A 24,476-nucleotide genomic window follows, 5' to 3' on the forward strand; every position below is an offset into this window, starting at 1 on the left:
GTGAAAGATAACACTAGAAAGTAAGCACCTTTTGTTTCACAGATACGAACCTGAAGGGACAAAGGATTGCTTCCATCTTGAGCTTTAGTCCAACATGCAACTAGTTTCTCTACATTCCCTGCGCAGATATAGCAGAGACATGCCTGAGTCTGCAGGACGCTATCACCTTCATTTTCAAGCCTGGTTCCCAAAAGGTCTATAGATCAAGAGGAAAACAAAGTAAGATTACACTCAAGGCAATCTGTACACGAAGTTCTAAGTAGGCCATTAATATTTTCAGAAGTATGAATTAAACTTCACAACCAACGGGTAGCAGATAGAAACAAAATCACTGTTATGTAAATGCCCAGTAAATTATTTCTTTATTAAATGAATGGAAGTGCATGACAAATTGTATACAATAAATGACCTCTCAAGAGTCTATATACCTAGTTGCAGAATGAATTTCCATTAATTACATTAAAAAATAATAAATGGAAAGAACATTTGAACAGAAAAATCCTAATGAACATTTAACTCCATTTCAACATAACAGATATTTGTGTAAAGAGTAGACTAAAATATGGCATATTTGGAATGAAGATCAATGGTAGGTAGGACTACGATAAATTACTTATGATAATAAAGTTAATATAACTTTCATAGTCTCATAATACTTCCAGTGTAGCCAATGGTTGGTTCTTCTGATACTAGCTGTCTGAAGCTTCTGTTATTACAAGTAAGGAGTATCATTCCTTAGCCACCAGTCAAGTCAAGGCCTTTAATAGTAATTTATAATATCTCATCAAATGTTATAATTACTAATTTACAAGCTAGTATTTATTAAGAGAAAAAATGATTATGTGTCATTTTACATACAATAGACTAACTAAGGCTTGGAAAGTAATCTTTCCTCAGTCATACAACTAGTAAATGGCGGAGGAAACATTCTAGATCTGGTCTACTGGAAGCCAAAATCGTTAAGAAGTATTACTAAAAATAATGACGAGGTATGGAGAAGTAATGTAGTTAATGATTCTGAGAAAAGTATTCAAACGAGAACTTTTTCTTATCTATGATTCGCTGGTTTGCAAACATTTCCAATAATATCTGTTATTAAGTTTATTTAAAATATACGATGCCATATACATTATACAAATATAAGGCTCATTTTCTTACCACAAAGGGCTGAAAACTCATCTGGTTTAGCATAAGTCAATACTGCAGCTAAAGCCTCTCTCCAATTTTTAAGGTCACAAGACTCAACAATTTCTTTCCAGTTCTTCATCACCACTGCAGTAATTAGCTTAAGAAAGGGAAATAATAAATGGAGAATTAAAAACCTTTGGTATATTAGTAAAAATGAACTCTGGCTAATCATATCTTTTAAATCTACTATTTTTAGTCTTTCATGCAGAATAAAGCAGCAGCAAGGTGAAGAATATCCTTGAACCAACTGACATAAAAGATGGTTATTATTTTTCCTCAAAAAAACAAACAAACAAAAAATCCAAACAAGCCCTATCACACAAACATATTTTATAAGTATGCTGAGAAGGAGGGGAGTCAGGCTGGCTCAGTCAGAGGAGTATGTGACTCTTTTTTTTTTTTTAATATTTTTATTTATTTCTAGGAGAGAGACAGCGTGAGCAGGGAAGGGTCAGAGAGAGAGGGAGACACAGACTCCGAAACAGGCTCCAGGCTCTGAGCTGGCTGTCAGCACAGAGCCCGACGCGGGGCTCGAACCCACGAACCGCGAGATCATGACCTAAGCGAAAGTCGGACGCTTAACCGACTAAGCCACCCAGGCGCCCCAGGAGTATGTGACTCTTGATCTTGACATAGTGAGCTAAAGTCCCATGTTGGGTGTAGAGATTACTTTAAAAAAAAGAAACTTAAAAAAAAATATGCTGAGAAGGAAAAGTATAGGGTATTATCAAAACATTACTAGGAAGATATGACTTGATCTGATGGATCAGAAAAAATGTTTTGAGTACATGTGAGATATGAAGTCAGAACTAACTTCATCAAGGTTGGGAAACAGGAAGATGGAGGCAGAGTAGTAGGACCCTAGGCTTACCTTGTCCCACAAATAAAACTAGATAACTCTCCAATCATCCTAAATACTCCAGAAATTAGAAATCAGTCAGGGAACTCACACACACAAAGGATATAAAATATAATAATCTGTATAAAAAGTGAGGAGAGGGGAAAAGAATGGGTTTAAACTTAAAACAACCGTGAACTTAACACAGACTGCTATATGCAGAAGAAGTTATACACAAACCTAATGGTAACCACAGATCAAAAACCATTCTTGGGGCACCTGGGTGGCTAAGCTGGTTAAGTGTCCAACTCTTGGTTTTGGCTCAGGTCATGATCTCATAATTCATAAGTTTGAGCCCTGTGTCGGGGTCTGCATGGGATTTTCTGTCTCCCTCTATCTGTTCCTCCCCCACTCATGCTCTGTCTCTCTCTCTCAAAAATAAACACTTTTTAAAAAAAATTCTTTATTACAAGGAATAAAGAGAAATTCTGATCAATAGAGAAAATCAGCAAATGTGAAAGAAAGACAAGAAAAGATCAGAGAAAATCTCTAGAAACAACCACAAAACAAGTAATAAAATGGCAATAAATACTTATCTATCAATAATTACTTTGAATGTACATGGACTAAATGCTCCAATTAAAAGATGTAAGGTGTCAAAAAAAAAAAAAAGACATAAAGTGTCAGAATGGATAAAAAAATAAGACCCATCTATATGCTGCTTACAAGAGACTTGTTTTAGTCTTAAAGATACCTGTAGATTCAAAGTGAGGGGATGGAAAATATTAATCATGCAAATGAATGTCAAAAGAAAGCTGGAGTAGCAATACTTGTATCAGACAAACTAGACTTTAAAACAAAGACTGGGGGCGCCTGGGTGGCTCAGTCAGTTAAGCGTCCAACTTCAGCTCAGGTCATGATCTCACAGTTCATGGGTTCGAGCCCCACATCAGGCTCTGTGCTGACAGCCAACTCAGAGCCTGGAGCCTGCTTCAGATTCTGTGTCTCCCTCTCTCTCTGACCCTCCCCTGCTCACACTATTTCTCTCTCTCTCAGAAATAAATAAAACATTTTAAAAAAAAGAACGGACAAAAAAATAAGACCCATCTATATGCTGCTTACAAGAGACTTGTCTTAGACCTAAAGATACCTGTAGATTCAAAGTGAGGGGATAGAAAATATTTATCATGCAAATGGATGTCAAAAGAAAGCTGGAGTAGCAATACTTGTATCAGACAAACTAGACTTTAAAACAAAGACTGGGGGCACCTGGGTGGCTCAGTCAGTTAAGCATCCGACTTCGGCTCAGGTCATGATCTCACGGTTTGTGGGTTCGAGCCCCGTGTCAGGCTCTGTGCTGACAACCAGCTCAGAGCCTGGAGCCTGTTTCAGATTCTGTGTCTCCCTCTCTCTCTGACCCTCCCCTTCTCATGCTGTCTCTCTCTCTCAGAAATAAATAAAACTAAAAAATAAAAATAAAACAAAGACTATAACAAGAAACAAAAATAGGCTAGTATATATTAAGAATATATCCAACAAGAAGACATACAATTGTAAATATTTATGCACCCAACAGAGAACACCCAAATACATAGAACAATTAATAACAAACACAAAGGAACTAATTGAAAATAACACAAAAACGGCAGGGGACTTTAACACCCCACTTACATAAATGGACAGATCATCTAAACAGAAAGTAATTTGAATGACACACTGGACCAGATGGACTTAATAGATAATATTCACAACATTTCATCCTAAAGCAGCAGAATACACATTCTTTTTGAGTGCACAGAGAGCATTCTCCAGAGGGGCGCCCAGGTGGTTCAGTTGGTTAAGCAGCAGACTTGATTTCAGCTCAGGTCATGGTCTCATGGTTCATGAGTTCAAGCTCCGCATCGGGCTCTGTGCTGACAACGCAAAGCCTGCATGGATTCTTTCTCTCTGTGTGTCTTTCTCTCCCATTCCCTCGATCAAAATAAATAAACTTAATAAAAAAAATTAAAAAAAAAAACCATTCTTCAGAATAGACTCATATTGGGTCACAAAATAGGCCTCAACAAATACAAAAAACCTGAAGTCATACTACGCATCTTTTCTGACCACAATGCTATGAAACTACAAGTCAGCCCTACGGAAAAAAATCTGCAAAGATCACAAATACATGGGAGTTAAATAACATGTTACTAAATAATAAATAGGTCAACTAGGAAATAAAAGAAGAAATTTTAAAAGTACATGGAAACAAATGAAAATAAAAACACGACAGTCCAAAATCTCTAGGATGCAGCAAAAATGGTTCTAAGCAGGAAGTTTATGCCTACCTCAATATAGGCCTACCTCAAGAAGCGAGCAAAATAACCAAATAACCTAACCTTGAACCTAAAGAAGCTAGATAAAAAACAACAAATGAAACCTAAGACCAAAAGAATGAAGAAAATAATTAAGATTAGAGAAGAAATAAGTGACATAGAAACTTAAAAAATATATATATATAGAACAAATCAATGAAACCAGGAGCTGTTTCTTTGGAAAAATTAATTGATAGATCTCTAGCCAGACTTACGAAAAAGAAAAGAGAAAGGACCCAAATAAATAAAATCACAAATGAGAGAGAAGAAATAACCACCAACATCATAGTAATACAAACAATTATAAGAATATTATGAAAAATCTATACGTCAACAAATTAGGCATCTTAGAAGAAACAGGTAAATTCCTAGAAACATAAACTACCAAAACTTAAGTAGAAATAGAAAATTTGAACAGACTGATAACCAGCAAAGAAAGTGAATCAGTAATCAAAAAACAAGTCCAGGAACAGATGGTTTCACAGATGAATTCTACCCAATTCTGTAACTATTCTTCTCAAATTATTCCAAAAGAGAGAAAAGATAAACTTCCAAGTTCATCCTATGAGGCCAGCATTACCCTGATACCAAAATCAGATAAAGACAATACAAAAAAAGAACTACAGGCCACTATCTCTGACGAGCATAGATGCAAAAATCCTCAGCAAAATACTAGCAAATCAAATTGAACAATATATTTTAAAAAATTATTCACCACAATCAAGTGGGATTTATTCCTGGGCTGCTAGAGTGGTTCAATATTCACAAATCAATCAACGTGACACATCACATCAATAAGAGAAAGGATAGGAACCTTATGATCCTTTCAATAGATACAAAAAAGGCACCTGACAAAGCACAACATCCATTCATGATAAAAACTAAGTTTAGAAGGAACATACCTCAACATAATAAAAGCCTTTTATGAAAACTCACAGCTAATATCACCCTAAATGGGGAAAAACTGAGAACTGTTCCTCTACAGTAAGGAACAAGATAGCAATGTCCACTCTCACCACTTTTATTCAACATAGTATTGGAAGTCTTATCCACAGCAATCAGACAACAAAAAGAAATAAAATGCATCCAAATTGGCAAGGAAGAAGTAAAACTTTCACTATTTGCAGATGACACGATACTCTATGTAGAAAATCCAAAAGAGTCCACCAAATAATTGCTACAACTGACCCATGAATTCAGTGAAGCCATAGGATACAAAATCAACGTACAGAAGTCTATTGCATTTCTAGACACCAATAATGAGGCAGTAGAAAGAGAAATTAAGGAATCAATCCCATTTACAATTGTACCATAAAATACATAGGAATAAACCTAACCAAATTATAAAATACTGAAAATTATAAAACACTAATGAAAGAAATTGAAGATGACACAAAGAAATGGAAAGATATTCCAGGCTCATGGACTGGGAGAAAAATATTATTAAAATGTCTGTATTACCTAAAGCAATCTATGCATTTAATGTAATCCCTATCAAAATGCCAACAGCATTTTCCACAGAACTAGAATAAACAATCCTAAAATTTGTATGGAAACACAAAAGGCCCTAAATAAACAAAGCAACTTGAAAAAGGATAGCAAAGCTGGAGGCATCATAATTCTGGACTTCAAGTTATATTACAAAGCTGTAGTGATCAAAACAGTATGGTACTGGAACAAAAATAGACACATAGATCAGTAGAACAGAATACACCTTCATTAAATAATTACAAATCATACAAAATCCCTAGGCACAACAAAGATGTTTAATCACTATCTATGTTAGGAAAATATTGAAAACGAAACAACTCAAAATAACAGGAATAATATGTATCTTTACTACAAAGCATTATAGAGCAATTAATTTTTGTAGGAATCTTTACTGATCTGGTAAACCATTTAAATAGTAATATGTATAAACAAAACTACACACATATATACATATATATATATGATCCTGATTCTGTTTTAAAAAATTCTACAAATACAAATACCTCTACAGAAAGAGGTATAAAAGCGTATGTACCAATTTGATGGAAGAATTAGAATTTATTTATTTATTTTTTTATGTTTTGTTTTTTTTTTTGCGTGAGCAGGGGAGGGTCAGAGAGAGAGGGAGACACAGAATCTGAAGCAGACTCCAGGCTCTGAGCTGGCAGTCAGCACAGAGCCCGATGCAGGGCTCGAACCCACCAACCGTGATATCATGACCTAAGCGAAAGTCGGACACTTAACCGACTAAGCCACCCAGGCGCCCCTGGAAGAATTAGAATTTAAAAATTAAAATATTTACCTTTACATTTTTCTATGTTCTAACTTTTCTACAAAAAAAATATGAAAAGTACTTTTCATCAAAAAATTATATATACAAAGTACAAAAAATAAAAACAATGCAAAACTATCAACAATAACTATTTCAGGTTCAAGGAACTATGGGTGGGGTTTATTTGTGTTTTGTTTTTGTTTTTTTTGCTGTTTTCTGCATATCAATTATCTACAGTAAGAATGTATTTCTTTTATAATCAGAAAAGTGTTATAGTTTATCTATTTTTAAAATAACATACCCTGGTAATTTTGCTCTGGGACTTTGCAAAGTATTTTTTCTGGGTTCGAGCCAAAAGTTCTTGTCCACCTGCTATGGCCAAGATGATGGCATCAGCCATGCGATTATCATGTAAACAAAGGTCAACAGCACTCTCAAAGTTACCCGTCAGCAAAGCCTGAGTGATTAAACCATCAATATCTGCAATAAAGAAATAATACACCCAAATTAAAAAAAAGTTTTCTTAAAAGAAAAAATCTTATACATACCAACTTTTACATGCACACACAAAAGAGAAAACAATGCTAATTTGTGAATATTATTAGGGGATCAATTTCTAACACAAACTGTTGAGATCTATGGAAATATACTGAGATTCATGTAAGTAAAATCAGGTAAAAGAACACATTTTTCAGATTGTTTACACTGGAATAACAGAGATCACTGCACAGTTTTTACCACATAGATGTCAGAACATACCATTATCTCCAAGACACTGATTACATATACTAAATAACTGGGTTCTTGTTTTCAACCCTCTAACCACTTGTCACCAAACATTTGTAACTTAAATTTAAGGACTATGTGCTTTCAAATAGTTAAAAATAAAATGAAATAAGTACTTACCACCACTGATGGAGATGTTAAATGTTCCTCCTGCTGGTGGTAGAAATTCAGATTCTTGTTTTCCCTCTTTAATGCACTAAAGAGACGGAAAGGGCAGCAATTTAGCCAGAGTGAAACTGTGGAGTAATTTACTGGTAAAACAAAATTTATATATGATTATTCACCTACTGACTAGATGACATGAGCAGTTATTCCAGAAAAGTTCTCAGATCCAAGACTTTCCTAAGTATTAACTCCCATTATACATTATAAATAAAATCCAAGGTCATCAGGAATGTTAAACAAACTACATATCCGTTACTGGAGTTCAGAAATTATTGAAGAATGTTTGTTTTCTTAGATACTTCAAATAAGAGGAGCTTGAAACAAGCAAAATACACGTTTTTAATGTTACCACATTTAGATTTTTAAAACCACTCTGCGTCTACACATCTAAACTTTTCTATGTCTAAATATTTCTGTCCATTAGGTTTAGTTATAAGGTCTTTTTGTTTTAATTGAATCAGTCATGAAAGGAAAATAAAAATCACTTGGTGCCCTTATACAAATGTTATACAAAAGACTGTTTGAATATACTCAAATTCAATTACAGTCTTTATATTCTCTTAAATTAGTTGTATCTGCATTAGCAGGTTGGTCTGGTAAAAAGATACACTGTTCTAAGTTTCTGATACTACTTGTAAGTATATTTTCTTTCTTTAGAAGAAAAGAAACATAATGAAGGCATACTGTTGGCAAATAGTTTAAATGCTTTCTGTTCTAGACATAAAAATTCACAAGAAGACAAAAATAAAATATATTAAAGAGATGATAGAGAAAATTTTAAAGAAAAAGATTGCTGTCTTACAGGAGATAAAACAGTTATCTTCTGTGTGTGTTACCTATGCATCCAAATGTAAACACCTAGTATTCAAAGTCAGGGCATTTTTGGATTGGGGAATTTTAGTGCAGAGCAGAGCAGCATCAATGCTTAATTAGTCAATATTGACTATTACAGAAGAATAACTAAAACCTTAACTCCCTAATTAAAAGGAAGCATTTTAGAACTTTAAAAAAAAATGTAGAACTTAAAGTATTCCTATTAATAAATAAATCAGACACTGATCTGATTATATTCACTAACTTAACAAAAAAAAGTTTTCTTTTTTTTAACTCACAATTTTCAAATTTGCCTTATAAGAAAACAATTAATAAACTCTTGTTTATTGACTTCTGAAATGTAAATAATGGTAAAAAAAACCAGCTGATTACTTATTGAGTATTTTCAACATGTAAATTACTCTGTCTGATAAAAAAATAGCATTATCACAGTAAAGGAGATATCCCATCTCCTTAAACAGAATTTTTTGGAATACCATTTGGTGTCTCTCATTTTGTTAAGTGCATATTATTCTGATCTATTAATTCAAAAGTGTATTTCCAAACGGCCCTCTATTTGATAATACATAGTTAATCTAGTTGTATATAAATGAAAGTACATTTCTTCAATGTATCCTACAGTTCTGTATAGGTATTCCCAAGAGTGATTCAAAGTTTCACTAAGATTTTACACATATTCTCTATTTTCAGAATAAATAAATGTCAGAAGATCCACTTCTAAGGAAAGTTGTTTTTTAATAATTACTTTGTAAAAGTCTAAATTTACTGATGAACTACTTTTATAACTTAGCAAAGGATTGTAAGAGACATCCCATAGTCAGGGTATCTCCATACCAGAAAGAACAATGACAAAGTCAAAGATGAGGTGAGAAACAAGAACTTGTTGATTAATTGTCCAAGGTGAAATATAATTAGGAAGCAAGAAAAGTACAGAATTATTTAGTAGTGGTTAAAAAAAAACCCAGAAAAACAAAAGGAAAAAATTAACGATACAACTCTGTGTTCAAGGACTCTTTTTAACTGGTTATAAAAATTGTCAACTATAATGCATGACACGTTTATCATGTCAATCAATAAATCATGACAGTTCAAATTAGTGGACATTTCTACACCTTAAGTCAAAGTTCAAGACTAATCTAGAAGCCTTTGTCACTCACTGATCACAGGTCCTAAATATTAATGTGTCAAGAAAAAACATTTAACTTTACATGCAATGCATTGTGGATTTCTAAGCAACATCTCTTTTCATTTTGACATGCTGATACCCATTGACCAAATTAAGTCAATCTCATGTCAACTGTTAATTTTAAGACATATAATCCAGAAGCTAGGTCAGAGGACTAAAGACTTCATTGACGATAGTTCTGTTACACTAGTAAATAGACTCCTACCCCCAAAATCTCTAAGAAAATAATATATTCCAATTTCATTCTGGAACAAGCAGTCAAGCAGATTTTCCATATTTCAGTGTGAGATAAACAAATACCACATACTTTCCCAATGTAATTAAAAATGAAAAAAATAAGTACCTCTCCCAAGAGCTGCTCTTCAGCAGCAGGGCTCTCCTCCCCATCACTCTGTGCTACTGGGTCAGAGTCTTTAAGAGCCTTTGGTACACAAAACAATTACAGAGGAAGTTGAAGAATGCAGCATTAAAAGAATATTAGTAAACAAGGAAAACAAAAGACCCAACCAACCAAATTTAGAGCTAGTTTAATCATAAGAAGCAACACTAAGTAAATTTATTTAAGAAACACTAATAGAGGAAAAGCAAAGAGCCATGATTGCCGAGACTTTCCTTTCTCTCTCTCCCCCAGCCCCCATCAAAAGTCCCTTGGGAACAAAGATCTTAACCTTAAGTATCTGAGCAGTCACTGATACTGTTTTTCCTCTTTTGCAAAATTCAAATATTGTTAAGAGAAAAGAATGCTCTATCAGCTAAACTTCTACTATTTTAAAATGATGATAGTTTTTCACTTATTAAAATATCTACAATTAGCATTTATTTTTACACTGTAAAGCAGTAAAACAGACATATTTTTTAAATTACACTTCCTTCTGTGTTATGACCTAAACCAAATTTCTGGAAGGTAGCTATTTTTAAAGGCCTTCTTACCACATCGGGTCCATCCACTTTGTTCAAGGCCAAAGCAATCTGAAATAAAAACAACAACTCACCTACTACACGGAATTCTATTTCAACGCATATAGCAAATGCTCACCTCTTTCTCTATTTTCACTGGCAAAATCCACAAAAGTTCAGATCAAGGATGGTGTGTTTAAAAGAATAAAATCTGCTATTCAATCACGAACCTAACCTCAAAACAAGAATGCTTTCTTTTGGTTTGTTTTAAATAACTATAATTAATTTTTAAAAATGTCTTCAGGTACTCACTAGGGACTAGGGAAAGAACTGTTATTACAAGTATCTTCATGAACAGATTCTATTTCCTCATTTTTGCTATTGGGTATTCAGTAAAACTTTCATATTAATCTCTTATAAACCTAAAAGTTACAGCACTGAGAGCTTTAGACTAATAATAAAATTAAATATAAAAAAAATCTAAAGGAATGAGCAAAGACACACAGCCAATAAGTGGTAGAGCTGTGATGTGACATCGAAGGGTCACAAATCTTCATTGTGCTCAGCACTGCTCACAGTACATAGTCTGTAAGCTGTATCACATATGCAACAACTCTGCAATGCTACAGAAAACTTTAGACACTCTGAAAGAACAAGGGCTAATACAAATTACACAAAGAATCTAAAATATTTCCTTCAAGGTTTTCAAAGTCAGAGTGTTTTTCATGCTGCTCGTGTCAATACTGTGGGATGATTAATTAAGCCCCTCTTTGAGAAGAATGAAAAACTGGAAAAGGACTTTCTTTTTATTTTTATTTATTTTTTTAATGTTTTACTTTTGAGAGAGAGAGAAAGAGAGAGAGAGAGGCAGAAAGAGAAGGAGAGAAAGGATCCAAAGCAGCTCTTCACTGTCAGTACAGAGCCCTATGCAGGACTCAAACTCATGAACCCGCGAGATCATGACCTGAGCTGAAGTCAGACGTTTAACTGATTAAACCACCTGAGCACCCCAGGACTTTCTCTTTTTAAAAGGGAATCTTTTTTTTAAAGTCAAAATAATTAAGCAAATCAGTCAGACTTTTGTTTATTCAGGGTCAGTACAATAAACTGCCCTTGTTCCAAAATATTTACTGTTTGTCAGCTAGACCAACTCAGTAACAGAGCTTGGGAATGTGGGCTAAAGGCATAAAGAACGAGGGCAGAAAATTGTGGTAACTTCAAATAGTATTCTATTCTTCATTACTTAAGCTGTAGTGAACATGGGGTAATCTCTAACAGTTTCCCCTTTTTCTTTTTCCCCAGGGTCATTGGTTACACACACCCTCTTAAAATCTAAGTGTTATTTCCAGTGTTTGAAGTTCAGAACCTATTCTCTTTCTTTCAAGGCCCAATTCTACCTGATACGACACAGCTCATTAAATCAAGTTTCAATTAAAGGTGGTTCTTGCGACTTCTAAATCCAGGTACAAGGTGGAGTTACACATTTAATAATATGTATTTAGAACTTTAGCAACTCAACACATATTCTTATTAAATATTTACTAAATATTTGAGATTATCTGTGTGGAAGTTTATAAAAAAGAACACCTATGCTACATATTTACTTGTATAAGCACAGCCTTTTAACCTTTCCCAGAAATTTACCTTCTTTCCTAGGTCTTCTTTTCTGTATCCTAGAAGTTCAAGGTATTTCCCCCGAGAATCATCCTCAAAATTTACCTTTAAAAAAAGACAGTCTTGAAATAAATACCTACATTTAAAGTTTTAATTAACTGATCAAATTCCAAGTAGAATTATGAAAAATAATCAAAAATAAGGTCTACTAAAGTCTAGTGTATCAAAGAAAGCTTTCTATATCTATTGTATAGAAGACTCACTGAAAGAATCTCCAAAATCATTTTATTTAAACAGGTTACTTTTTAAATATTAAGTATACTAGTAATTAATTATCCTTGTTAAATAAAGCTTACTTTTATTTTTTAAGTGAGCCCTATGCCTATTGTGGGGCTTGAACTCATGATCCCCAAGATCAAGAATCAAATGCTCTACCAACAGAACCAGCCAGGCATGCCAAAGTTCACATTAAACTACAATTTTTGTAAACACAAACTAAGTCACACCCAATGGTTACATGCATGCAGAACCCAACACTATGTGGAACAGTCAATGTCTTAAAACTCCTTCCCCAAATTCATAATTACAAGATATGAAATTCTATAATTTTAGAAGTTAACCTTGTTATATTCAAGATCTCTTTGGAAAATTCAAGAAACAGACATTCCACTGGAGGCAAAATGACCAGCCAGAAATCTCTATTTTCTACTGTCTTAAATGCAATGCAGTAAAAAGGAATGAGAAATGCCTTTAACTTCTCTCCCCTGTAACCTTTCCCTCTTTTCCCATTTTCCTTAACTGGATCTACTACAGAAATTAAATATTCTGGATTTCTATTATACTAAGCTCTATGTTATAATTTTAAAACAGATCTGCTGAATATAATGTCTCTCTCACTTAAATGCAACTGTTATATTGCTTTTTACTTATAAAAAAAGTACTTCTTATTAGGTTTTTCAAAGCAGAGAACCTGACGTAAAAATATGGTCGTGTGGTCTTCACGTGTCTTTAATTTCATCATGAAGCTCCTGAAATCACAATCTTGCAATAATTTCTTTATTAAGACAGATTTAGAATATAATGGGAAGAGTTAACTCTGCAGATAATGAAATGGTTTTAATACCAACTTTACCTTCAAAAAGGACCATACGTTTTTTTCAAACTCCGTCTGAGAAGCATCAATTTTTTTCTGACAATAATTGACAAATCCTTGTGACTGCACAACTTGCTGAAGTTGGTCCGATCGGCTGAGGAATTCCTTTTCTGTTACAACCTGACTAATGAACACGTGCTGCTGCTGCTGCTCAGCTCCCTGCTGGGACGGCATTTTGACATTCTCAAAGGTAACCAGTTTGCCTCCAAACTAGAAAAGGACAAATGAACAAAGTCAGGTTGAACCCCAAGAAAAAGGCCAAAACCTGTGCTTACTGTAAAACCTGCTAAAGGAGAGAACTATGGCCTTAATTTTTACCACTCTGGATAAAATTAGCTGGCATAGTCTCCATACTCCACGTCTGACCCTGATATTCAATTACTATGCTTATTACCAACTACCTTCTAGATAAAATGTACTACTTGCTGTGCCCCATTATTTCTCACCTACTTGTTTTTACTAACTTCCACATACTCAATGTTACTTCTCTTTAAGGCCCAGGCAAATCAAATGTCACCTCTTCCACCTCAGATGCTGCCCTTAATATATTACAGATCTTTTTTTTTCTTTTAAAATGCAGAACGCTTCACGAATTTGCAGGTCACCCTTGTGCAGAAGCCATGCTAATCTTTTCTGTATTGCTCCAATTTTATTGTATGTACTGCTCAAGCGAGCACTATAGATCTCTTTTGATTTGACTATTAGCTATATGTATAGGCCTCGCCTTCTGTCCTAGGCTCTAAGTTTTAAAGGGTGGCAGAATATGCCCCTCCAAAATATGCCACTTGGCATAAGGACTATTTGGAGCTAAATACTACTTGAAAAAACAGCAGGAAAGAAAGGCACCCTGACCTCCTCTTTTTTTTTTTTAAATATATATTTTTACAGTTTATTTATTTTGAGAGAGAGAGAGAGAGAGAGAATGAGCTGGGGGAGGANCTGAGCCACTGAGGTACTCCTGGCCTTCTCTTTTCTTCCTAAAAGCAGTAAATGAAACTTCCTCCCTTGTGAGAGTTGCCCTCTCTATTCAAGAGGGAAAGAAACATTCTTACCACCAGAGGTAGGAGTCAGGCTGAGAGAAATTTGTACAAGCGGACCTTGTTAAATAACAATTATCTTCCTTTAGACTCTCTAAATATTTTAGTTACAACTGCCGTTTTTTGTTCAACCTAGTATATAAGCACTTAGGTTTTTTTTGCTATTTGCTTGTATTTTCATTTCCCAGTGAGGGGCCAGGTATACATAAAAATTTGTATGCTTTTCTCCTGTTAATTTGTCTTATGTCAATTTAATTCTCAGGCCCAGGTGAAAACCCTAGGAGAGTAGATGCAAAGTTCTGCCTCCTCTATATTTCCAAGGACGGTTCTGTGGTTTTGTATCTACTTGGTCTTCTATCTCCTACAGTACCTACAGTACCTTGAATATAGCAAGTAGACAGTTAATAATCTGTTTTATTTATACAAATAATTACAGGTGAAGAAGCACAGGACCAAATCTCATCCTTCATACTCAGTAATTTTTGTATCAGTATTATGGTTTTTACATAAACTTACCTTTTTTTTTTAATGCTTATATATTTTTGAGAGAGGCAGAATGCGAGCAGGGGAGGGGCAGAGAGATAATGGTGGGACACAGAATCTGAATCAGGCTCCAGGCTCTGAGCTGTCAGCACAGAACCCCATGTAGGGCTCAAACTCATGAATCACGAGATCATGACCTGAGCTAAAGTCAGGCCCTTAACCAAGTGAGCCACCCAGGTGCCCACATAAACTTATCTTTTTAAATGTCTACTATGTTCAAAGTTTTTGTTATGTCACCCACTCTAGGAAATACCAAGAAAACATAAACCACTATCTTTAGGGAATTTAACATGAAAATACAACTGAAACAACAGGCACTTATAAGTTCTCAACGTGGTGTAGATAATACCACACAGAATATGGAACTTCACAGAAAGGTAAAACTGCTAGGTTTCCCCAAGTTTTAGGGGAGTTGGTGAAAACTGCATCCTCCAAAACCAAGACCTAAACTGGGTTTCACAAGATTTACCCATTTACTTGGTTCTATGTAACAATATAATGCTACGTAACTGCAATAATGATGTGTTGCTTGTTAGTCAGCATTTTTTCAAATCAACCAAAACAAATGTGGATACTGAACACAATAAAAATATTTTTAAAGTCTTAACAATATGAAAATACTGTAATTTACAAAAATTGGTAGAAATAAAAAATTTGGAAAGAAATTTTGTACAGTTTGGTTTTCTTTTAAACCTTGTACATGTACAATTTTATAAAAATAATCATTTTAATTACTTACGGAAGAAGGAACTAACAGGATGAATGATTAGGATTCAGTAAAGAAAGTGGAAAGTCATAAAGGAATAACTTCAAAGGCAGTAGCAGATAATAGAGAAAACTAAACGGGAATGATGAGGCTAATTAAATCCCCAATATGGATTTATGAGTGACATAATCAAAGGTCTATTTTAGGAAAATTAATCTAGAGTATGTCGTTGGATTGGAGGGGGAATAGACAAATAATAGACATGTAATCATCTAACAGCTTAGTTTGAAAAGATGAAAAATTAGGCAGAGTAACCACAATGTAAAAGGAAGAATTAAATCCAAAAGATTTATCAAAAGAGGAATATTTGGACCTAAGAAATGAAAACAAGAGGCCAAAGGAAAAGTTCTAAGCCTGATTAATAGAAGAATGATAGCAAGAACTCAATAGCAGCTGCAGAGATCATTCATTCAGTTTTGGTAAACATGAACATACAGAATTCTATGATGTGTATAAATTCTGTTACAATGATGGGAAGTTGGATAATATGTTTGTTTTTTTTTTAAGTAATCTCTACTTGCAGTGTGGGACTTGAACTTATGACCTCAAGACCAAGAGTCTCATGTTCTACCGACTGAGCCAGCCAGCCAACTCATATGATGTAAGCTTAATATCTTAGTTTTAGGAATTATTACCAAGACTCACTCTCATCATTACGCAAAGTAGGCATCAGATTAGACTGGCAGAAGAAGAGCTAAAATCTTTATATGGGTAAGATGAGACACATTCTTTAACTTCTCTGTGCCTCTCTTTATCTACAAAATGGATATAATAGTAATAGCTATTTTATAAACAGTTGTGAGAATTAAGTGAGTTACTATATGCAAAATACTTACTACAACAGTGCCTGGCACCCAGTACATAAATATACTTTAGCTATTAAAAACAATACAGTTTTGGCACAAAAACAGACACATAGACCAATTGAATAGAACAGAGAACCCAGAATTGGACCCACAAATGTATGGCCAACTAATCTTTGACAAAGCAGGAAAGAGTACCCAATGGAAAAAGACAGTCTCTTTAGCAAATGGTGCTGGGTGAACCGGACAGCAACATGCAGAAGAAAGGAACTGGACCACATTCTTACACCATACACAAAAATAAACCAAAAATAGATGAAAGACCTAAATGTGAGACAGAAAACCATGAAAACCCTAGAGGAGAAAGCAGGCAACAACTGCTTTGACCTCAGCCACAGCAATTTCTTATTCAACACTTCTCTGAAGGCAAGGGAATTAAAAGCAAAAATGAACTATTGGGACCTCATCAAGATAAAAAGCTTCTGAACTGCCAAGGAAACAATCAATAAAACCAAAAGGCACCTGACAGAACAGGAAAAGATATTTGCAAATGACTTATCAGGTAAAGGGCTAGTATCCAAACTCTATAAAGAACTCACCAAACTCCACACTCAAAAAATAAATCATCTAGTGAAGAAATTGGGAGAAGACATGAATGGACACTTTTCCAAAGAAGACATCCAGATGTCCAATAGACACACGAAACAATACTCAATGTCACTTATCATCAGGGAAATACAAATCAAAGCCACACCGAGATACCACCTCACACCAGTCAGACTGGCTAAAATGAACTAATCAGGAAACTGCAGATGCTAGAGAGGATGTGGAGAAACGGGAACCCTCCTGCACCGTTGGTGGGAATGCAAACTGGTGCAGCTGCTCTGGAAAAGTGTGGAGGTTCCTCAAAAAACTAAAACTCCCCTATGACCCAGCAATAGCACTGCTAGGAATTTTCCCAAGGGATACAGGAGTGCTGATGCATAGGGGTACATGTACCCTAATATTTATACCAGAGCTTTCAACAAATAGCCAAATTTTGGAAAGAGCCTAAATGTCCATCGACTGATGAATGGATAAAGAAGATGTGGTTTATATATACAATGGGATACTACTTGGCAATGAGAAAGAATGAAATCCTGCCATTTGCAACAACATGGATGGAGCTGGAGGATGTTGTGCTAAGTGAAAAAAGTCAGTCAGAGGAAGACTGATATCATATATTTTCATTCATACGTGGATCTTGAGAAACTTAACACAAGACCATGAGGGGAGGGGAGGAGAAAAAAAATAGTTACAAACAGAGAGGGAGGGAGGCAAACCATAGGAGACTCTTAAATACAGAGAACAAACTGAGGGTTGATGGGTGATGGAAGGGAGGAGAAAGTGGGTAATGGGTGTTGAGGAGAGCACTTGCTGGGATGAGCACTGGGTGTTGTATGTAAGCCAATTTGACAATAAGTTATATGAAATAAATAAATAATTAATTAAAAAATACACTTTAGCTATTAATATTACTACTAATGAAATCTTATTTTACTTGTAGGTTGTATGAAGAAAGTAACCCAACACTGGAAAAATGGTCTGTTCTATACAAGACTTAAAAACAGTAGTGAAATAAGAATATTAAGGAAAAGACTTCTTTACTTCTTCTTTCTGGTCTACCAGAGTTTTCTAAGCTGAAGTTTGAGGACATTAATTTGACAATGATATAGATAATACCAAAAGCACAGGCAACAAAAGCAAAAATAGACAAATGAGGTTTCTGTACAGCAGTAAACAATCAATAGAGTAAAAGAGCCACCTACAGAATGAGAGAAAATATTTACAAATCATTTAACTAGTAGGAGTTAACATTCAGAATCCATAAAGAACTCCTACAACTCAGTGACCAAAAAACCCAAAAACAACCTGACTAAAAAATGAGCAAAGGACTTGAACAGACATTTCTCCAAAGATGACATACAAATGGCTAACAGATACATGAAAAGATGCTCCCCATCACTAATCATTAGGAAAATGTAAATCAAACCACAATGAGATATCATCTCACATCCATTAGGATGACAGTTATCTAAAAAAAGAAAAAAACTAGCACTCTAGTGGGAATGTGGAGAAATTAGAACCCGTGTGCACTGTTCATGGGAATGTAAAATGGTACAGCCACTATGGGAAACAGTATGGAGACTTCTCAAAAAATTAAAATAGAGTTACCATAAGATCCAGCAATCCCACTTCTGGGTATATATCTAAAACAACTGAAAACAGGATCTCAAAGACATATTTGCACACAAATGTTCCTTGCAGCATTATTCATAATAGCAAGAGGTAGAAGCAAACTAAATGTCCACTGACAAATTAATAGGTAAAGAAAATGTGGACTACTTTTCAGCCTTTTAAAAGTAGGAAATCTTGTCAGGCACTGCAACACCTTGAGGACATTATGCTACGTGAAACAAACCAATTACCAAAAGACAAATAATGCATGATTCCATTTATATGAGGTATCTAAAGTTGTCAAACTCATAGAAACAGAAAGTACAACGTGATTACCAGGGGTAAGGAAGGGGAAAACGAGCAATTGTTGTTCAGTAGGAAAAGAGTTTAAGTTTTACAAGATAAAAAAGTTCTGGAGATCTGTTGTGCAACAAATGTATATGGTTAATACACTGTAATTTACACTTAAACATGGTTACAATGATAAATTTAATGTTACATATTTTCACCATAAAAAAAAGAAATTGGCAATTAAAAAAGTTAGAAGGGAGGAATAAAGAGAAGGAAGGATAAGGAAGACACACAGATACACCTTCCTCCAAAAAAAATAATGATGAAAATGAAAAAAGTTATGAAGGAAACAAAGAGAAGGAAGGCAAGTTTATTAATGGGATGGACAGTGTGAAGGTTGTACTACGATGTAAATGTACTTAATGCCATTCACTGAACTGTATATTTCTAAATGGTTAACATGGTAAATTTTATGTTATGCATATTTTACCACAATTCAAAGTAAAAAAGAAAGTCCTATTTTTCCTGAGAAACCATTTTGAATAATGGAAAGTCTACAAACATATCTCAAATTCAATCTTCTTCTATCTGAGTGTTCCTATAAGAACCCTTTACTAAGAGAAGTCCTTTGTGCTTATGGACCATAAAAAACAAATCCACCTACTGAAAATGAAGCACCAACAGGCCTTCGGATCCACTTGGGTGGCTTCTTCAGAGGCAACACTATACTATGCTGAGCAGTTTGCTGAGGAATTTGTAATGGAGGAAGAGGCTGTCCTGTGCCAAAGGGATCAAGATTCCCGAAAGACGATGAAAGCTAAAAAAAATAATGCAAGAATTTGTAATTTATATGAGATTACATTACATGTTTTTAAGTCATACTCAAGGAATAGTTTTATCACAATTATCCAAATAATCTGTAGCACTGATAGTAAAGTCATTTTCAAAATAATACATGGTAAAATTTTTTCATTTGTTATGATTCAAAATCTTAATGCTTTTTATTACCTTGTCAACTTGTTTCTGTCTTAAGCCATCTGCGCTCCCACCCATGATAGAATAAACACTGATTCGCCCATCAAAGGAAGCAGCTGATAAGACAGCAGGATTTCTGGGACACCACTGAATATCAAAGCACCACTGTGTGTTGGTGGGAAGTTCATATAACACCTAAGCAACAACAACAAAAAGTCAGAAAACAGTACAGCCACTTAACAGCCAAAACACCTGTATTAGTATGATTAATAAGTGCAGCTTAAATAATTCCTTTTAGAGTCTTGAGCCACGAAAAAAGAATTGTAAATATTTGTTTAAAATATTAGAAGTCCATTATGATGATATATTATGATAGAAATAAGAATGCTTGTTCAAAGTTTTGATCAGATTTAGAATAAGTGCATATTAAAATCTAAGGTTTTCCTGTTTTTATTGAAATGGTAGTAGTGGGTGCATCTGAAAGACCAGAAAAATCTATTAGAGTCAGCTTGTTAAACTCAAAGATAATGGTCTCCTCCCCAAATGTTTTGTTTGCCAAGATCCAAACAATCCTATTTAGAATATTTGAAGACCAAATTAAAAAAAAAAAATCTCAAGAAGAATTCACTGAGAAATTTGGCTTTTACTCAAGCAAAACCATATATGCAGCATTCTTATTACTGCAAAATGGGAACAGATTCAGCATAAACAGTTTTCTTTAAAAGGAAAAAATATGGAAAAACTATAAAAAATGGTTGCTATAAAACATTTACAATGTAATAATTATTGCTAACTCAGTAATAATTGCTAACTGAAAGTTAGTGTGATGGTAACTGATGCCTATAAGGAGCAAAGGTTTGATGGTTATAAGAAGTAAGTCAAATTATCTTAAATTTGACTCATGGGACAAAACGTTTTGAATGTTTTATTTTATAAGAAAACAAAATTAAGTGAAAAGGTATTTAGCTTGCTCATCTTTAGGCTTATGGTTGATAAAACTCATAGATTCATATTTTAATCACTAGTCTATTCCTAATTGGCATTTGAATAAAAATCTACTAAACTTTTTAGTTGTAGCACGTATTAAAAGTTTATTCCTTCAAACTCTAAGCACACACAACTAATCATATGTAAAAATTCATTTTGTCAAATCACATAATTAAGACTACTGAGAGTAATTTCCACGATTCTGACTCATTTGGGAAGGCACAGTATAAAATGCAAGATTTTATTATTTGGTCTATAAGTCATATGAGGCAAAACTTACTATTTTAATTTTTTTCTCCTATGTCCCCTAACTTTTTAAAAAAATTGTTTGAGAGAGAGAGCGTGTGCTCACAAGCAGGGGAAGGGCAGAGAGAGAGGGAGAGAGAAAACCCCAAGCAGGCTCTGTATTGCCGATGCAGAGCACGATGTGGGCTCAAATTCATGAACTGTGAGATCACGACCTCAGCTGAAACCAAGAGTTGGATGCTTAATTGACTGAGACACCCAGGTGTCCCTATGTCCCCTAACTTGAATGTTTCTATATTCTTACAGATATCACTGCATCTGAAAATTTTAAACCACAAATCAAATAACAAAAGTGCTTGTTTCTATTTTAATACTATAGATTTAATATTATACATTAAAACCTATGAAGATATATTTGCTAGCATTCCATCAGAGTAACTAGCAAAACATGTATAATAATCTATCTTAATTATAAAAGGTAAAAGTTGAAAAACTGTAATTAATATCTCTGGTGTTGGTGGCTTAAATAAAGGTGATGGGGATTAAGGAGTGCACTTTGTGATGAGCACAGGGTGATATATGAAAGTGTTGAATTACCATATTGTACACTTGAAACTAATATAACACTGTATGATAGCTAACTGAAATTAAAAACTTAAAAAAAAAATCCCTCTTCTTCAATACTGAAAAAGAGGGAAACCATTTATTCAGTTAAGAAAAATAATTTTTAAAAGAGTTAAGATTTTTTAGCCCATCAATTTTTAGCAATTATTAAGTTATAGTTTACGACATTTATATTTAATAAGGGGTAAAATTTCCTACATCTAAATTTCTATGGGAAGGACATATGACAAATATTATATTGTGAAGTATTATATAGATTGAAAATATACATCTACTGGGGCTCCTGGGTGGCTCCAATTCTTGATACCAGCTCAGGTCGTGATCTCACAGTTGTGAGTTCAATCCGTATGTTAGGCCATGCTGAGGATGGAGTTGGCTTGGGATTCCCTCTCTCTCTCTCTCTGCCACTCTCTTGTGCATGCTCTGTCTCTCTCAAAATAAATAAACATTAAAAAACAAAAAAATAAAACAAAACAAAACAACCCATGCATTTACTAAAGTCACAATCTTCAGAAATGGTAAAGCAGGAAAAAAATCAAACCTTGAACACTCCTACTTTGAAGACACGGATTTTCAGAAATCACATGCTAAATAAATCAAACCAAGTATTTCTGAGGGTAGGTAAACACCTTGATTGGAAATGGGGGTGGGAGATGATTACTAATTTCAAATATACTACTTCAATGGATGATTTTCCTAGAAGAAACAGCTGAGCTTAATGTTCCTGATAAAATCTCTGCTAGATTAACATTTTACACATATCTCCATCTTGGGTCCTTAATTATAATAATGCCCTAAAGAATCCATAAGGAAAATTTCTTATTCAACTAGAGATAAAATTATAGTGGCTACAAGCCTTAGAAACATTTCCTCTCCATACCTCTCCTGTGTTTGGGTTGGAGCAGAGAATCTTAGCATCTTTTCCACAGCTCAGCAACAATTCAGGATCTGCCATGCTCCAAGCAATTGCCAAAATCCCTCTATAAAAAACACAAGGTGAAGAAATTTTTAATCTTGAGAAAACCAAGGCTCCAAATGATTCCTGCTGAGGCTTTTGAGACACATACTGCTAAGAGAAGTATAATTTCATATAATCTTTCTGGAAAGCACTTTAGGAATGTGTATGTTCTTTGATCACTGAAAAGATATTCAATATCCTCCCAGAATCAGGGAAATACAGTATAGGAAAAGAACTCAAATTGTTTAAGATTGCCTTTTGTTTTCAACATTATATTTTTTAGAAGTTAAAATCAGGGTGTCTGGGTGGCTCAGTCAGTTAAGTGTCCAACTTTGGCTCTGGTCATGATCTCATGGTTCGTAAGTTTGAGCCCTGCATCAGGCTCTGTGCTGACAGCTTAGAGCCTAGCGCCTGCTTCAGACTCTTGTGTCTCCCTCTTTCTCTGCCCCTCCCCTGCTCACACTCTGTCTCTTTCTCTCAAAAATAAACATTAAAAAAAATTATTTAAAAAAAGACTCTTTTCAATGTTTTTTAATGTTTATTTAATTTAGAGAGAGACAGAGACACAGTGTGAGCAGGGGAGGGGCAGAGAGAGGAAGACATAAAATCCGAAACAGTCTCCAGGCTCTGAGTTGTCAGCACAGAGCTCAATGCGGGGCTTGAACTCACGAACCGCAAGATCATGACCTGAGCCAAAGTCAGACTCTTAAGAGACCGAGCTACCCAGTTGCCCCAGAAAATACTATAGCATTAAAAGGGATTTATTTCTTGTTTAAAACCATGGAAGAAATATGTATAAACCTCCAGACACCTGAATATCAATGATAGGAAATGTGCCAAATTACCAATTAAATTTAATGCTACCAAAACTCACACAAGTAATTTCTCCTATCTTTTAATTTTTATAGATTTCTTTAAAGTAATCTCTATACCCAAGATGAGCTCAAACTCCATAACCCCGAGATCAAGAGTCGCACGCTCTACCCCCTCACATCTTTTTAGAGAATCTGCACATTTATTAAAATTAAAAGCAGAATAACCCACCCAGTTTCTCAAAAATGGTTTTAAATTAAAATAAAAGCTCAGAAATAAAGCAAACTTTTCAACTGTTGCTTGTCATTGAATGTTAGGAAAGACTCTTCATAAGCACAATGACTCTAATAAAGATCAAGTTGTACAATGTCATGAGTTGTCCCAAAATGCTGTGATACACTGGAAATTTGATCTATTATTTATTACATGAAATAAGTAGTAGAAAATCCTTTAACACTTTTTGTACTGTACAATATGAATTTTTGGGAACAGAAAATGGGATGACTATCGCTTCAAATAAAAACCATTTACTCTTTTACAGGACAGAGACAAAGCAGATTCCTTAACTTAAAAATAATTACCTGATAATTCAAAATAGTAAGTAAATGTTTTTTTACAAATAAATAACTCAAGCTCCTTAGAAGAGCAGCAGGATACCTGGCGTGGTTTTCCAAGACACGGAGTGGAGAGGAAGCAAAGCGAAGATCCCACATCTGGACCACTGGTAACCTATCATCCTCAGAGGCAAGGACCATCTGAGTTGCAACATCAGGATGCCACGCCAACCCCGAGCAATGCATCTGCAGATAGTTAAGGCTCACACTGTATCAATCCTATTACTTTATGAAGAGCCAAAATGAGCTTGAGGAATATGCCTTTGTTGAAACAAACAGTAGAAAACATCAGCTCAGGCTTAGTTTATTAAAAAAAAAAAAAAA

At 34.5% G+C, this 24,476-nt stretch overlaps 1 protein-coding gene and 1 non-coding gene across 16 annotated transcripts in view; both read right to left on the reverse strand.

Annotated features, from left to right (window-relative positions):
• SEC31A (SEC31 homolog A, COPII component) overlaps positions 1-24,476 on the reverse strand; it is a 72,567-nt gene that overhangs the window by 29,703 nt on the left and 18,388 nt on the right. For 7 of the 15 annotated variants that reach the window (XM_077774771.1, XM_077774758.1, XM_077774762.1 and 4 more), the window contains exons 7-18: positions 24,196-24,338; positions 22,648-22,747; positions 19,944-20,105; positions 19,600-19,752; positions 13,258-13,488; positions 12,156-12,230; positions 10,545-10,583; positions 9,958-10,035; positions 7,550-7,625; positions 6,945-7,123; positions 1,159-1,285; positions 51-196 (exon numbers count right to left, since the gene is read on the reverse strand). In XM_077774771.1, the coding sequence (XP_077630897.1) occupies positions 51-196; positions 1,159-1,285; positions 6,945-7,123; positions 7,550-7,625; positions 9,958-10,035; positions 10,545-10,583; positions 12,156-12,230; positions 13,258-13,488; positions 19,600-19,752; positions 19,944-20,105; positions 22,648-22,747; positions 24,196-24,338 (1,509 nt within the window). The remainder of the gene's footprint in view (positions 1-50; positions 197-1,158; positions 1,286-6,944; positions 7,124-7,549; positions 7,626-9,957; positions 10,036-10,544; positions 10,584-12,155; positions 12,231-13,257; positions 13,489-19,599; positions 19,753-19,943; positions 20,106-22,647; positions 22,748-24,195; positions 24,339-24,476) is intronic. The other 8 variants (XM_077774766.1, XM_077774763.1, XM_077774769.1 and 5 more) reach the window with 3 other exon arrangements.
• On the reverse strand, positions 13,849-13,955 carry LOC144240474 (U6 spliceosomal RNA). Its single transcript, XR_013337738.1, has one exon. It is a non-coding gene; the product is annotated as a U6 spliceosomal RNA (small nuclear RNA).

Source organism: Crocuta crocuta, unplaced genomic scaffold (genome assembly GCF_008692635.1).
Source record: "Crocuta crocuta isolate KB4526 unplaced genomic scaffold, BGI_CrCroc_1.0 scaffold237, whole genome shotgun sequence".
Classification (NCBI taxonomy): domain Eukaryota; kingdom Metazoa; phylum Chordata; class Mammalia; order Carnivora; family Hyaenidae; genus Crocuta; species Crocuta crocuta.